The 17,368-nt window shown below is 36.1% G+C and overlaps 1 protein-coding gene across 3 annotated transcripts in view; it reads right to left on the reverse strand.

The window, feature by feature from the left end:
* Window positions 1-17,368, reverse strand: part of ESYT2 (extended synaptotagmin 2) — an 84,591-nt gene that overhangs the window by 19,278 nt on the left and 47,945 nt on the right. For all 3 annotated transcript variants that reach the window (XM_080578562.1, XM_080578561.1, XM_080578563.1), the window contains exons 7-13: window positions 13,167-13,222; window positions 7,004-7,124; window positions 6,227-6,403; window positions 5,679-5,761; window positions 4,298-4,346; window positions 3,476-3,565; window positions 2,848-2,943 (exon numbers count right to left, since the gene is read on the reverse strand). In XM_080578562.1, the coding sequence (XP_080434688.1) occupies window positions 2,848-2,943; window positions 3,476-3,565; window positions 4,298-4,346; window positions 5,679-5,761; window positions 6,227-6,403; window positions 7,004-7,124; window positions 13,167-13,222 (672 nt within the window). The remainder of the gene's footprint in view (window positions 1-2,847; window positions 2,944-3,475; window positions 3,566-4,297; window positions 4,347-5,678; window positions 5,762-6,226; window positions 6,404-7,003; window positions 7,125-13,166; window positions 13,223-17,368) is intronic.

Raw genomic sequence — 17,368 nt, forward strand, 5'->3', positions numbered from 1 at the left:
AAGACAGTCAAAGGATTCCAGAGAAAACAGCAGATAACAAAAATATTTGTCATTATGAATAGTTTCAACAGTTAAACTTTCTGTAGCACAGAAACTTGATATTTTTTTTGCTTTTTTATTAATTAATTATTGAAATATATTAGCACAACTTTCCTGGTTTATTCTTGGTAGTTCAGATTTATATGGCAGTTCCAACTAAGAAAGTTTAGAGACCTGACTTCTAAACCATTTCTGTTTCACATAAAACATATTTCTGATAAATCATCCTAGTGCTCACAATCTGACAACTACAATGAATTTGTGCAAAAGAACGCCTGATTTGGTTATCCACTGCAACTCAAGCAAAGTAAGTCTGATGCTAAATCTAAAATGTACCAGTGATCAGCAATAACTTTAAAAAAAAAATCCATATTGAAGGCAATAAAAAGTTCTTATTCATCCAGAAAATATTTCAGTTTCAACATAAAAGCTGTGGACAAGTTTTCAAAACTATTAATAAGTAGCATAATTTTAAGTGAGACTTCATTGTCGTTTAACCTTTTGTTCCTCATAAATATAAGCAATCCAAAAGAGCAATTAATTTTACTATTACACTACAGCAACCCTATCAATGAATATGAACACATCATGAGAAGCTAGCAGACTTTCATGTTTAGTCTTATAACTGTTGTTCCATATCACAATCAAATGGACATAAAAAGAGCTGTATTCACTATAATTTGCTGTATTTTGTATAGGAATTCCCTTACAGGATATAATTATTGTCATTACAGAATCTATAGAAATCCAGAATCTATAGAAGTCTTGCCACAAGAAGCTGTCCTCCCATATTTTCCCTCCAACCCAATTTTAATGCCTTTTTGTATCTGTTTCTGGACAATTTGAATTTAAAACAGTATTGTATTTATTATTGTTGTAAACTTGTAAATGGAATTTTCAAGTGTTCAATGCTAGTTTCTAGCATATTCTAGCGCATTACTGGACAGAGAATGACTTGCAATTAAATACTGAGTTATTTGTAGCAACTACATTTATGGGCTGGCAGAACAATAAAAACAAAGGAATAAAGGTTCCACGCTATGACCGTCCTCATTCCCTGACATTACCCACACAATGCTATACTGTAAACAAAGCATCAGACACAGCAATAAGAAATTTGAGATTCTGTAGCTAACTAGTCAGCTTTGGGCAAGGAACTTCCTTCCGCTTTCCATGCCCTAGAGTTTAGAGATCTACCGATCAGAAGTACTGACTAAAACACAGTAACAAAAAAACTGTCTCCAAAAGTAGGTAAAACACAAAGCTTGCAGCTCAACCTCTGTAAGGGAGGGAGACAACACTAAAGAATATTTAAAATAGGAAGGGAACAAATTAAAACTTATGACAAAGCCTCTACGTATTTCCTAGAGAAACTATTCTAAACCAGAGAAGCAGGATGGTAAGGAAAAAATTAGGGGATTGTTATGAGATTGTGGATGAGAGAACTATAAATTATTCCTTTTTAATGAAGAGGCTTCAGTGTATTTTAAACTTTTAGAGTTTCATTTAAGTAATTTTTTAACAAAAAGTAAATTTTTAAGTATTTTTTTTCATTTGTAGTAATTTTTAACAAAAAAATAAAGACATGGGTTCAATTTAATCTAGCACACAAAACAGAAGGCAGACAGACATTTTTGTGTGTTGCAGTATTCTGAAACTAATGTTAAGCATGCCATAATTCTATTCTATTTATGTTTACTCTAATACAGAGTAATTTTACTCTCTCTGCTAATTTACAGAGTTCCCCCAAATTCAATAAAGTGATTCTAAGAAGATAATGCAGGACGATTCCGAATGAGGTACATCCCTTTAGCTTTTAAAATCACCCATAATACTGCTTTCAAGCACTGCTCTATACATGCTAGAACAGACTATTTGCTAAATGAAATCACTAGTCAGTGATGTAAATCCTTTAGGCTACCGCGATTTCATTTGTTACACTTTGATGCAGTGTTTTATTTTAACTGAAATTTAAGGTGAGTGGACAAATTTGCAAAACACATCAAAAAATATCTGAGGCTTGAAAACTTAGATCTTTGATTAGTATTTTAGCCATCACTCCCAGAATTTCTCACCTAATAGCAATGCTGAAAAATGGAAAAATTCAGTGCTTCCCATACCTATTTATGGTGGGGTTTACTTTATTACTGCCATAATTTCCAACCATGAACAGAACACTGCTAACCTGAAATAAACTACAATACAGTTTGTGCTCACCACAGACAAACTACTTCACACTGCCATAGTATAATCCATATAACGACAGAAACATGTTTTATGTGCGTTTTACACAGGCAAATAAACATTACTCCGAACGCCAACCTGACAGAAATCTCATACAAATATTCTGCCACTGTAACATCAACCGCACAGCATAAATTTCATGTTGAGGACTTCATTTCCTTCAAATCTACCACAGATATCCTAAACCAAAGCAAGCAAGTTTACCTGAATTCAAGGAAGTAGGCCTTTTCCCAGTTAGTTCTTATAACTCCCCATGCTGATCCCATACTATTTATGGAAAACACTGCATAATAAAAACATGCAGCCTTTCAAGTCCAGGAAAGGAGCATTCTTTAAAGAAAAAATCACACTGATTAAAGGGTAATGTTTTATTAATTATATAAATATATTACCATACTACTAGAAATATGGACCTTACATTACACGTTTTGAAAAAAGAGAAAGAATAGAACACATGGCTTAAGGTGTGTTAGTGAAGCAGTGTGCCATACTACCAAGCAAGACATGCTGGAAGTAAGCAAGAGACACCTATGAGAAAAAGGCATCCAGGAGAACATAACTTACAGGCAGGTTTCTTGCTGAGTCCAAATAGAGAATAAGCAATGCAGAAGAAAGTCCATCATTGGCTTGGTCTTTATCAGCTCTAATGCTAGTTAGCACCTAAATGAAAACCATACTGTGAGCCTTTGTGCAAATTAAATACGACATTATTTCTGTCCCATTCCTAAAAAGTATTTTAAAAATATCTTCCCAAACCCAAACATTCACATATACACACTATAAAACATAAGCAGTAGCTTTTTAAGTCTCCATAGAGATGTAGGTATTTCCATGAATTCCACCCCACTCCCTAGTTTTTGTGTTTTTTTTTTTAATTGGATAGACTATATATCATGCTCAGTTTTATCTCCAAGTCTAATGAAATGTTGGCTGATATTCTCGAACCATAACATTAAGAGAAAAGATAAAGAAGGAAAAAGCATTTTAAAAATCCCATGCCACAGAAGTACACTGACAGGCATGACTCATTTGAGATTTCTAAAGACAGACAGCTTGGAATAAAGTTACAGATTTATCCAAATTCACTACAGCTAAAGAATTAAATCACTTACATATTTAAATGTGTGCACAAAAAAAAAAAAAAGGAAAAGGAAAAAAATATTAGGAGAAAAGTAATGTGTTCCTTCAATACCTTGTCTAGGTTTTCTGCCGTTGGCATCAATGTGAGCCACTCCAGTTTTAAATGTAATTTTCCTTTGGACACTTCATCCAAAGTAAACCACTAAAAGTTAAGCAAAGTAATGTGAAATAATCTGACACCAGAGAAATACATAACTGCAATTGGCTCTTCAGGAAATTTAGGAAATGCTAAGACACACTAGAAATCTATTAGAGCTGGAATCTGCATAAACTAAAAAGATCTAATTTGTTGTTTAAAATGTCCTGTATCACACTAAATTTTATGACAATGTATAACTATTCAGTTCTGTCATACAAAACCACGCATGCAAACCTCTATGTTATCCTATAAAAGCATTTTTAAAACATCAAGAGAATTCTCTGAGTTCTTTAAAGCTGTTCTAAAAATACACACTAATACATCAAAAACTAATACATAACATCACTAATAAAATTGCTCTTATATGTAGGATAAAACTTCCATTTTCTTCTACATTAGTTTAATTAAAGTCTAAAAGTAGTTAAATGCAGACAAATAACTATTCTCATGGAAGAAAAATCCCTTATCAAATACATGACACCATTTTTTGCATTCACATACTAGTAAGCTTAAAACCCAACAGCAGCAGAAGAATGGCATCATTCAACAGTTCAGCTATCCTTCAAACCACTGCTTTGTTCATCAAGGAATCTATTTCTCTAGCATTAAGGTTATTCAGGAACTATCTTCAGGAAAAAATATGAGAACAACTAAATGTACAACATGTTTTGTTGCATTTTTTGTTTCCTTTTTGTTTTGTTTTGCTTTTTAAACCAGAATTTACCCAACACTTACCTCATCTAGAAGTCGTTCCTTTTCAACTTCAATTAAATCTATCATCAAACTAGGAAAAAAGAAAACAAAACAAACAACAACAACAAACAAAAAAAGTGTTTTAGACAGGAAGCAAAAAGTCTAACTCAGAGCTCAAACCCCACCCTGTGCTTGCTGATTCCAGATTTCCACTGACAGCAAAAGAACAAAACAGTACTATTCTTTTAGCCCCTAAGAGAGAAAAAAGTAGGGAATGAAATGTCTGAGCCAGGATGGAATGCAGGATGATAGTAAATATGCCTGTACTAGAGCCCATTTTGTAGCTATGGGTGCAACTAGCAAAATATGGCTCATACACAAGTTCTCAAAACCATGACCACATCCAAACTACCCACTGGAATTAGCCCCTGGACATATGTTATGACCAAATTCATGCTTTAGAATTGTCTGACAGAGCGCTAGTTTGCACAAGCCAAAAGTGTACCAGGGAATCTGCTAAAAATTAAATAGTGCAGACAAATGCATGCTGGTGTATGAACATTTGTCTTGCCTTTTGTTTTACTAGTACTGGTATACATATTACGATCAAGTTGCCACTCTTCCCCCCCACCACTTCAATGTAAGATTAGGGAAGTGCAAAGAAAAGAAGCCTTAATACTACCTACTTCTTTATTTAAATGAGAAGAGAAGTAGGTACTGTTGCTCCTGTTAAGAGAGAAGGAGCTGGAAAGATAAGGGAGTTCTACTCTGTATGGAAAGCAACAATGGGAAGCTCCAAAACTCTGCAAGAAATAAAGGTGACAAATTACTGGTGAAAGAAGCTGACTAAAACCCTGAAATGTTTATGGGTAAACACTAAGGGTAGGCCTATGGAATCTAAGAGTGAGTAATATTTGCGAAAGCATTATAGCGATATTTTTTCTTTAATCAAACTGCTGAGATCACCTCGTAGAGGAAAATAAACTGAGCTAGCCAATTAAAAAAATACTCTAATGAAGAAGATACACAATTATAATTATTTCTTCAGATGAAGTTGATATATCTTTAAGATTTAATGCTAGCTTAAGAATATTAAAGCAGGTATGGTTCAACTCAAAAAAAAATTAAAGCACCCTTTTCTGGGAATCCACAACACTTACCTTATTTTTTTCATGACTATGAAAACATACATATGTGTATACATACACACAAGCACATTTTAATACAAATTTGTTTCCATACATGTAGTATCCAAGGAATTAGGAAATACTTACTACCAAAATTTGAAAAGATAAGTAATTTATAAATGCAGTAACACAGCAGAAATACAAGCGCAATAAAATACAAAATGAAAAAAAAAAAGTTACATCAAAATACTTAATCTCCTTTCACTATCTACACACATTTTCTCCATAACGTTTACCTTCCAAGGAAGTCATCTTTGTCTGGATCTTCATCAAAGAGCTCAATCTCTAGCTCCTGTCCTGGATGTTCATATACTAAGGCCTGGAAGTACAGTAAGACAGCATTGTCAATGGTAAAACTAACTGGCTTTGTCAAATGGCACAGTAACAATAAAACACTGAAACAGCAGTGTCTTTGTGTATTAACACGTATCAACAGGCAAAAGCTTTAAAAATATGTGATTTTATGAGTTGAGCAAGCATGATCTTTCGAGGTCCCTTCCAACCCCTTCAATTCTGTGGTTCTGTGTTTAGAGCTTTTCAGATTTTTTTTTTCTGTTCATGTTGGTATTAAGAGACTAGAGTGCTTTTCAGAATTACTGTTGCTAAGTCTAGACAAAGTATATATACATCAATGGAGAATAGCTGTTTGTTACAGAACTTTGGACTTCTGGAGGGAAACATCAAAAAGTTCCTCAAGAAAATTATTTCTTGAGTATTTTCTTTAGTAAAAGAAATTTTAGAAGACCACATTACAAAATGCAAAACACATTTTTATTGGTTATACCTCATAAACTTCATTCCATTTTGGATTGAGATTTTCTTTGATGACCTTGCTTTGGAAAATCTGGTTGCCTACACGGATGATTCCATAAGGATCTGACTTTCCTTTGACGATCCCTTTTAGGTAAGTATCTTTACCCTCCAGGTCCTGAGCTTCAATAAAGTGTATCCTTAGAACACCCTGAAAAAAAGAAAGGATGAGTTTATATAGTAATCTCAAAGTCTCCATGCCATCACAGTTCATGCAATATATTCTTTATAATTTCCACTGCAGTTTCCTTAACATGAAACTTGGTTTGGACACCCTGTGGATCAAGAGATATCACAGCACACCTAAGACTCAGAAAGATTCTTAAAGAAAAAAGAAATTATCATCAGTAATCAGAAACATACCAGTTATATCAAGAAATGCCATGCTACTGGAACAGAGTAGCACTAAGTAGTAACAACTTTCAAGTAAAGAGTATTTTGCTGTAATAATATAAAACATGTTACATAATTTTACAGTATTACAATACAATTACAAGTTACAATAATTTTTAATCCACACAGTTGAACTATGCTTTATATGTAATATGTGGAAGATTATAACAAAACAAAAAAAAGTCCTTCTCAGTGTTATTATCAAACTCCATAAAATTATTTATAAATGGGGTCATTTAAAGTGAACAGATTCATCATAACCTATACTATTGCAATAACTATATTTAGAAATTCATACATATGTACACAACAACATCATTAAATGCCAAATTATTACTATTAACAGAAATATACTTACTTTTGGTATAGGAAATCGCAACTGAGCAATCTGCACTTCACTGACAAGGGGAACAGTAATTCTATTTGGAAGGACCAGGTAGTTGGATATTATATCCAATATTATTGTATCTGATAAGCCACTGTTAGAGAAAACAATACTCAGTTACTTCTTGGGAATTAAACATGCTATGTCACACAGACTGAGGCAGCTCAAGAGTGAAACTTTATAGAAAATCATATCAACACTTGAGATCCGTTTTTTTAACATAAAATATACACTGAAATAAGTTTAAGTATTAATGCAGTTTTTCCAGCCACATCTGGAAACTAAGTAAGAGCATTTATTGCCACTTTTAGAATAAGATAAACATGTCTTGAGGGAAATCAGTGTAGAACAGAAAACAAATCTCTACATCCTTATAGGATAGCAGTCTGTTAACAGCTACCATTTACATCTTTTGCTGCTTAACAACCTAAATGGACAATCATTTGGATGGACAATCAAATGGACACCCCTTTTTGAGGGGTGCAAAAGCCAAATCTATTCTTTAAAAACTTTTTTTTTTTTAAAAAAATAAAGGATTCTAGCCAAAATGGCCACCAGGTGGAAGCAGCTGATATGTGAATAACACAAACCAAGGACAGGAATATGAAAGTTCTCCAAAGTTCCCCCTCGCCTTTTCAAAACCACCCAGGGTAAAGGGCTATTGCATAAGTCTTCTTGCCTGCATTGCATATAACCAAGCAGATGTTAACTGTTAACCTACTTTTATATTGCAGTAATGACTTAACTGTCCCTGCAAGTTTGGCTAACTGCTGTTGTATTGTTATGAAGCAAGTTGTACTCTTGAGCTAGAAGGACTGTCATTTAAACAGAAACACAAATAAAGCATGCTCTGTGGAAGAGTAAAATATAGCCTAGGGAAGTAAAACAGGTTTTGTGCCGGTAAAAAGGGAGTGGCGGTACAAACACACGGGTAATGAATCACTAAATAACCCAACCTCCTAACGCAGAAAACATTTCCTAAGCTAAGGGTTCACCCGGTTTGGGTCTGAACTGAGAACAGATCAGTATGCTGTCAGAAAAGCACCCCTGGTTAGCTGCACTGCCTACACTGGCAGAAGACAATACGGTGGAACAAACCAGTGAAGATGAGGATCCAGGGAGAGGTTAACAGTATCTAAAAATGCTTAGAGAGAAAATGATGAAAAATACTTGAGGTATTTTGAACTGCAGGTGTGCTCCTGCTAAAGCTGGTGAAGATGTTCCAGGGATAAATGGTTTCTCCACCTAAGTACACTTCCTTTAAGATTCTCCTTTTACAGTCTTTATGAAATTAAGATGCAGATAATATGTTTGATTACTGCATGCATTTTTTCAGATTAAGCACTTGTAAGTAATCACCTTGTGAAGTTTTTCTATAACTGAATCTGCAGTTGAGAGTAGTTCTGACTGAAGCAGCTAGCATATTTATACAGTATATATTATAAATGTATATTATGTTATAAATAATATATGTTACATTTTCATTTTGGGAGAAAATTTACCAGTTAGCAATAAACAAACCTGTTATTGTAGAGATGCGTAACAGAATTAGCACATTAAATACAATCTGGCCCATTTTATATTTCTTTCATGTCAGAGACTTGCAACCTGTAGAGCCTGCCTCCCCTTGGTGGCCCTTCTTCACCACAAACGTACCCATGAGGACGGGCTAGGACAACTAAGGATTACTGCCTGTCAAGCTGCACTTTTCCCTTAAACCATACACAGCAGCCTGGTTTCTAGTTTATAAGGGTAAACACGTAAGGGAGCTGTCTGCATGACACCACTCTCACTAAAATACTTTCCTGAAACTTCTGCAGCAGTGAAACAGTTCAAACTCCTAAGTTAAAATTTATCTGTGTTAGATGGTTGGTCACCAGCTAAACAAAAGTAGAGATGTGCTACATAAAATTTCTACAAAAGGATGAAAACTAGATTCCTGAGCAATTTTTGCCCGTAATGAGAGGTTTCAGTGTTCAGATAAAACATAGCAAAGTAAAGGCATAATGGTGTGACAACAACTGGAGCCTGTGATTACAGACTGAACTGTAATGGGTGGAGTATTACCAGTTAACCTCAAATACTTACCATCTTAGCTCTGAGTGCTAAACTGTAACAGGACTAAATGTGCTAGGAATATTACTCCAAAAAAAGTACAAAAAAAGTACAGCCAGAAGGGAAGAAAACTTGCTATTGACCTCAAAATGTAACATTACTGCTGACTGTGGAAAAAAAACAATGCTACTGGTACTGGCAGTTGCATCAAGGTCTTTTAGAAGAGACAGTATCTCATTTGGCCAACTCCTACAGACAGTCCCACTACATTCAATGAATTGGCTATAACAGTACTACTTCATTTATTTGCTTACAAATCTTTAGGCTGCATAAAAAGCTGTTTTGTTTGTTTGTTTTTGTTGTGGTTTTTTTTTTGGGGGGGGGGCAAGAGTTGCCATAAAAATCGTTTACAGACTGGTCACTATACCTATTAGATCTGTGGCACCAATTTTCTTAAAAACATCTACTGTAAATCCAGTTAAACTACGACACATGATAGAACATAGCTAGCTTTTTAATGGCATCCAATACAATAGGAACAGAGGGAACTAAAGGTTGCATCAAGATCAACGTACTGGGCTATCCATACGTGTTTATTCTCTGAAAGAAGCGTTAGTGGATGATGTTAATACATTACTCATAGGCAAAGTTTCCTCTCAACTCCTGTGAGTTAATTTGTATCTGTTCTAAATAGGAGTCTTCGTTCCCCTTCCCTTCTTGCAGAGTTTATCCAGTCATATTTACAAAGATTTTCATTCAACAGGAATGCTAAACCCTACAGATATCTAGTTTCAGTAATTCTTAAAATAACAACTACCACAAGATAATCATGTTTTTGAAAATAAATAGCTTCCTTTAGTTATCATTGTAACACGTCGCTTTTCAAACTTCCTCAATTCAGTTTTGCTAAACGTCTAGTTTTCAACTTTTGAATGCCAAACATTCTCTGACACGAGCCGAGAAGACAGCTCTCATTATTTTGTTAGGGTTGACTCAAAAATTTAAGATAAACATCTCAAACAACCTTAACATCGAGAGAAGACAAATAAAAGAAAAAGCTGAGGTGATGGTAGCTACACTAGCAACAAGCATACTTTTCAAAATACAAGTCTGATGACAAGTCTCCAACAGATAGCTATCAAACATCAGAAATTTTGTTCCTGCTTTTGTCAGTTTGCCTACCCAATAAGAAGAGAAAGCTCTGCCTTTACATTCAGTAAAGTGCATGCCCGAAGATAGTTTTTTCTATTAATCATTCTACGTGACCCAGGTCAGAGAACAACAGGCAGGCAATGGTACCAAAGCTACCTTGAAAGAAAAGTTATTGTGCTCTTGTAAATAGTTATGATTACATACATTACGAAATAAGCTACAGACGTAAATACCTAGCAAAAGGATCAAAGATTAATTCATGTTCAAAAGGAGCTACTGAAGGCCTCCCTAAATAAGACAAAAACAGCCTGAAGCACAACACAACCCAGCCACTTGGAAGATTCACAATCATTTCTGCTAGGACCAAACTCCCACTCTGGGATTCTGAAGGTCAGTCTCACAGTGTTGTCCCAACATGAACACTTGAATTTTGCTAAAACATCAGAGAAATGAATATGAAAAATGAACTGGCATTCATGGAATTTCACAGAATTTTACAGAGAGAAATGGGACTCATGCGAGGTAGTAGATACTCACTCTTTAAAAACACGGAACATCCTGGAAAAGAACACTGAAGCTTGTAAATTAGGAATTAAGTGAATTTTAAATAACATGACACCTTCCAGGTGTTTAAAACTTATCTAACCAAATATTAGCCAAGTGGGATACTCTCAGCTGAAAATTATTCTTTATAAATACAAGGTAAAAATAACATTTTTTTATTATTTCATTACTTAAACTAAGAAGTGTGACCTATGGAAAAGAGAGGCAAATAACTGGTCAAGCAATAGAGACAGTGGTATCTATTTAAATCCTTATGTTGATGTAAAAGTTCTTGGTTAATTACGCAGTCTTAAGCTGTTTCAGTCGCTGGTTCTCAGTACAATTATTTTTTCAGTTCATGAAAATGAGAGAAGTGAAATGCTTGAGGCAGTTCATTACAGTGTCTTCAAAATACTCAGTTTCATTGTAGAAAAATAACAAACAGTTACCTACTCAGTTATATTACTCTCTAGTTAGTGCTCTCTAACTTTTAGGGGTAGAAAAGGCAGCTGTGTATTTTCTTCCTGTATTGTCTTCTACTCATAGTGCAGAAATGGCACAGATCTGACTGCACAGAGTATTTTTTACTATATCTCAACTAGCCATAACAGAATTCATCTTCCTGTCCTTCACATCCCCTCCTGATGTGACTTGAGTATTCACACAACCTGGATCCTCCTCATACAGAGATCTGAATGCCACTCCTCTGTGAGCTATACTAATGATGGAATATGAATTATATTTGTGTCCTTTTTCTCATGGAGTTGTATAGAAAGAACAATGGAAGTTGTTAACAGCCGGAAGCTTCCACCAGCAGAGGCAGAAACTCATTTGGTAGGAGACGTTTACAAAGTACAAGTAAGTAATGTGTAGCCAGCAGCCACAGGACGTGAAAGGTACCTGTGGCAGCAGCCATCTCGTGTTCATCACTGTTTATAACAACAGTATGTCAAGCTGTCATACCAAAATATACAACCTATCCATACAGATAAGAAAAACAAATACAGCACTGAAGAAATCTACTGGCAAGGCAGAGCATGAGTCACCCCAGTTACGGTTACTATAGGAACCATACCACATCTAGACGGCCCTATTATACACATATGTGGCCAAGCTTAGTTGCTGTGGAAACCGTAAACTTGAGACACTTAATGAGACTTTGTTTACATCTGAGGTTTTCGTGTTTCCTGTCAGACATGGTATGAATCTCAAGAGCCTTGTAAGCTTAAGTACTAAATGTAAATTTATTAGTGTTACCTCAAAATTGCAAATTATTACTCAGGAGCTGTATTTTGGAAGCCATTTTCTCACTTGTCAAGAAAACCTCTTTCCTCAGAGGCAGTGTTAAGCAGGCTTGAAACAAGCAATTCTTGCAGCCATTAACCTACTTCATACAAGTTCTAATTTCAAGCTGCTCAACTGGGATTCCATGCAAGGGCCTCACATGTCTAAGCAAAGCAGAAACCACTTCAGTCATGCAACTGAGCACTGAAGGATTAATTTAATACCTAAATTCCATCTCTTGGTTTGAGGCAATAAAAATAAATCTGGAATCTGCTAACTCCTGAGAGTCTGGGATCGAATAAAAGGGCTAGTTGCAAAACCCAAGTGTGTATCAGATCCATTTATTATCCCTTTAGCCACTGCCTCAATATTAAAAAGCCCCTGAGTAACTATTACAACTTTGATGATTATTTAGATATTCATGGATCTTATCTTTTCAGCACTACAATGATAAAAAATAATTAAAAAAAAAATGGTTTTCCCCTCTACTTCTGCTTTTTTCTTTGTGGTTTTACCATTTAGTATTTTGAAAAGCTCTGAATAAGCCAAGCATTTTCTCCAACTATATATGGTCAATGTTTTTGCTACCCCATTTGATCCTCACATAACAAATTGAAATCTTTAAGCACACAAAAAGATTAGAAAGTTTATTTAACTTTATTACACTCTTAAGGTATTTCTTACTATCTTTACACAAGCAACTAGAGATTTATTGGCATACAAAGCCATAAGCCAAGATATTATGAACACTCTAGCCTGAAAAATAAGGCTCTTTGTCTTTTTGCTGTCCTAGGAGATGGCATATAGGAAATTCACAAGAATCTGGAAATCTGCAAAGGCTGAGAACACTAAAAAAAGCAGATTAAAAATTATCTTTTCAAAATATTTTTAGCAAGATCTGCTAGATATACTTTTGACATACATTTACTTACACACATAATCATTACCTTTTCCATATTGAGCAATTTTGCTTAATTCTAAATTAAAGAATAACTGATCAGAGACATTTAACCTAAAATGATTTAGCTTGGTTTTATTATGGTTTTATGGGGGTTGGGGATGGGGGGAATGAAGTATCAAATACTGCTTTACATATACTCACTTTAGCCCTGGAACATCCAGAAGATTGGTCAGTCCAGTCCAGTTAATTTCTAAAAGCTGTGAATTACAGAGGAAGGAGAAGAAAAAAAAAAAAAGAAAAGAAAAAGAAACAGAAAAGCAACTTAGAATTCACAGCACTGAGGAAATGAATCTGATAACTAAAGATTCTTATCAGTGGAAGGCTAATAACCAGTTTCGAAGAATTTTTTAAACAGCAAACCAAAACCTCTTCCATTCCGAATAATTTGTGATAGTTTTTAAAACAGGATAAGGAAAACAACCCACCATCCTCTAATCAATCCTTGTTCTTCAATGTAAATAATTATACACATGCACACTCCAACATACATAAGTATGTAGTAACTACTACCTACAAACATCAAATGATGAAACGTGGTTCTGTCTCAGAGCGTATTCACCATTTATCTGGTATAGATGAGCAGTTACCAACATGAATACAGGCTAGGTGGTAAGTGGACTGAGAACAACCCCGTGGAGAAGGATTTGGGGTACCGGTGGACAAGAAACTGAACATGAGCCAGCAATGTGTGCCTGCAGCCCAGAAAGCCAGCCATATCCTGGGCTGCATCGAAAGAAGCACAGAGAGATCTAGAAGACATGACCAACAGAAAGAATGAAGGATTTGGATTAAGAAGGCTGAACAAGGACCTGACAACAGTTTGCAATCACAAAGGAGGTTGTTATCAATGACAAAAAGACAAATCCATTCTACCATTAGTGCAGTATAGAAAAGTATCAGTATGATTAGATACTGAAGTGAGAAAAGTCCTCAAATAATAATTATTAGGGATAATTCATTTCTACATCATGTACACTTCCTTCAGTGAAGATCTTTACTAAATGTTAGACATAAAAATGCTGTAAAGGGACTTGCTCTGTTACAGTGCTCTTGGCATTAATGACTAAATTCTAATATCCTTTTCAGTCCTATAATCTTCTCACTCTAGATAAGAAAACTAATAGAACCAAGCTTGCTGCTTTTCTTTCTCACTAAAAGCTTTATATTAATTACATAGAATTTAATTGAATATATTCAACAAAGCCAAACCCATTTAACTAACACCATGCTTCCAAATCTCGGTAACCCAGAAGAACTATGAAAGGTTGCGTGAAAAAAACATTTTAAAGTATTTTGATATTCCTCAGCTGAGAAAGTAATCATGGTGGTTCAGTTAAATGCTGAAACAAAGAAGATTTCTGCAAGAAACTATGCTGCATCTTTCTAAAAACTAGCAAAAAGAATCTCCCTACATTCTTCTTCTACTTAAAAATTAGCACATACCATTCTCATAAAAGATCTATTAATAGTTTATGAATACTTAGACTAAAGATAACACATAATACGCTTACTTACATAAGGTGCACTGTTACTTAATGTACTTTTGTAATAGTGGCCAAATATTTCAACAATGTTATCTATGAAGCACTTAGCCTACCTGTAACAGATAATTTGGTAGAAAAAAAATACATTTGCTCATAATCATTATCCTTTCTTTAATGGAAAAGTATTAAGATTTAATGCCTGAATATTCCACAGTAAAAGACAATACATATCATGGGATGTACTGCAGGAACCTACATGAGCCAGCAATGTGCCGTTGCCGCAACGATGACTAATGCTATCCTGGGCCACATTACATGACGTATTGCCAGCAGGTCAAGGGTGGTGATCCCTGCCTTCTATTCAGCACTGGTCACACCACACCTCAAGCACTGTGCCCAGTTCTGGGTTCCCCAGTACATGAGAGACATTTTCCAGAGGGAACTGGACTAGCTTGAGAAGAGGGCCTGTGTGAACCTCAGGAGATTCAACAAGGCCAAGTGCAAGGTCCCACACCTGGGCTGGGGTAATCCCAAACAGAAATACAGGCTGGGTGGGGAATGGATTGACAGCAGCCCTGAGGAGAAAGACCTAGGGGTGTTGGTGGATAAGAAGCTCAACATGAGCTGGCAATGAGCGCCTGCAGCCCCAAGAGCCAACCGTGTCCTGGGCTGTATCAAAAGCAGCGTGGTCAGCAGGGTGAGGGAGGGGATTGTCCCCCTCTGCTCTGCTCTCAAGAGACCCCATTGGGAGTGCTGCATTCAGCACTGGGGCCACAGCACATGAATGACATGGATCTGGTGAGGTGAGTCCAGAGGACAGCCACAAGGATGATCAAGGGGCTGGAGCACCTCTCCTGCTAAGACAGGCTGAGGGAGCTGGGGTTATTCAGGCTGTAGAAGGCTCCAGGGAGACCTTACAGCAGCCTTCCAATACCTAAAGGGGGCCTACAGGCCTACAAGGAAGTTGGGGAGGGACTCTTTGTCAGGGGGTGTACTGATAGGACAGACAAGGAGTAACAGTTTTAAGCTAAAGAAGAGTAGATTTAGACTAGAGCTTAGGAGGAAATTCTTCACTCAGAGGGTGGTGAGGCACTGGCACAGGCTGCCCAGAGAAGCTGTGGATGTCCCATCCCTGGAGGTGTTCAAGGCCAGGATGGATGGGGCAAACTGGTCTGGTGGAAGGTGTCCCTACCCATGGTAGGGGGGTTGGAATTAGATGTTTTTAAAGGTCCCTTCCAACCCAAACCATTCTAGGATTCTATGATTCTATGAACATGATGGAAAGAGTCCAACAGAGGGCCATGAAGATGATAAGGAGCTGGAACACCACTCAGATGAGGAAAAGCTGAGACAGCTGGGACTGTTCAGTGTAGAGGCAGCTATCATTATCTATAAACACCTTAAGGGTGCAGAGAGGACAGAGCCAGGCTCTTTCCATTGGTGCCCAATGACAGGACAAGAGGCAATGGGCACAAACTGGAATACAAGAGGTTCCCTCTAAGCATCAGGAAGCACTTTTTTACTGGCTGACGAGAGCACTGGCACAGTGTTGCCCAGAGAGGTTGTTAAGTCTCCATCCTTGGCAGCTTCAAAAGCCATCTCGACATGGTCCTGGGCAACCAGCTCTAGGTGGCTTTGCTTAAGCAGGGGGGTTGGAGAGGGTGATCTCCAGAGGTCCCTTCCAACTTCAAACATTCTGTGATTCCACAAATCTACTACAAGAGAAAAAATGCACCTGGTAACATCCAGGCTATAAGACTAGTGCTTTCCAAACTATGCCATTGAGAAGGGTGAATAAACCCACAGGTTCCAATACATGCTTAATATTTAGCACTTGCTCTACTGGTAGCCATTCAGAAAATTCCTACAAATTTGTTTTAACCTCCTTTTACCATATTACACTCTTGCATCTCTGTGTAGTCAAGAGAGAGACAGAAAGAGGACTTCTCTAATATAGACATCTACCTTAACCTCTGGGGAATGATCCAAAGAAGCTTTTACTCTTCCTCCAACAACTAAAATGAGACTTAGTTTAACATTTAGAAACCAAGGCACTTAGAACTAAATAACTACAAGTTTATCCAGATCATTGCAGTTTATCTATCTGCTTCCGTTAAATGCAATTTTTCTAAACCCTTCAAGTTTCCCAGACTGCAAAAGAATGAATGTCAAATCCATTTTTCAATTCTGTCATTACATAATCAGACAGAAGGGAACAGCTCTCAAAATGACAGCAAAATTTCATTATTAAGTTCTATTCAATTCATTTTCTTTCTTCACATAATTTTATATTGTGTGGGTTAAAATGCAGTAAACAAGAAATTTCTGCCAGATGTATGTATTTAATTATGGGGTACGAGAAACAAAATGGGCCTTTCTGTCCTCCCTTTTTCCCTTCCCAGTTATGAAGTATTTCCTTTACCCATCCATTTCCTATAGTGATTTTTGCCCAGGAGCTATATTCAATATCTCAACAGATACAAAAATTATGAAAGTGAGATAGCAATTAAAAAAACAACACATTTTTATCATTCTGCCTCAAACCCCAAAAACACTTTCCCAAAGTATCCACAGTAAAATAGAAGCAGTATAGAGAACAGAAATGTTAGACACTGCTCTACTATGAGTAACATTCTTCCTTTGAGTTCTGTAGCTTTAGAAATAACAGGAGCTTTCTAATAAGATACTGCAGAATCAATGCTACTACAAAAGCTTAGGTCCATTTTTAAGAAATTTCTAAAGCCACATTTTGCAAGTTTCATCAAAAAGATATTGTGCTAAAAAATAAATTAAAAAAAATGTATTATTTGCCAGTATCACTTATTTTTTAGCTGTTACATCACTAGAGAAATACACCAT

The sequence above is a fragment of the Anser brachyrhynchus genome (genome assembly GCF_964034855.1).
Source record: "Anser brachyrhynchus genome assembly, chromosome: 2".
Lineage (NCBI taxonomy): Eukaryota > Metazoa > Chordata > Aves > Anseriformes > Anatidae > Anser > Anser brachyrhynchus.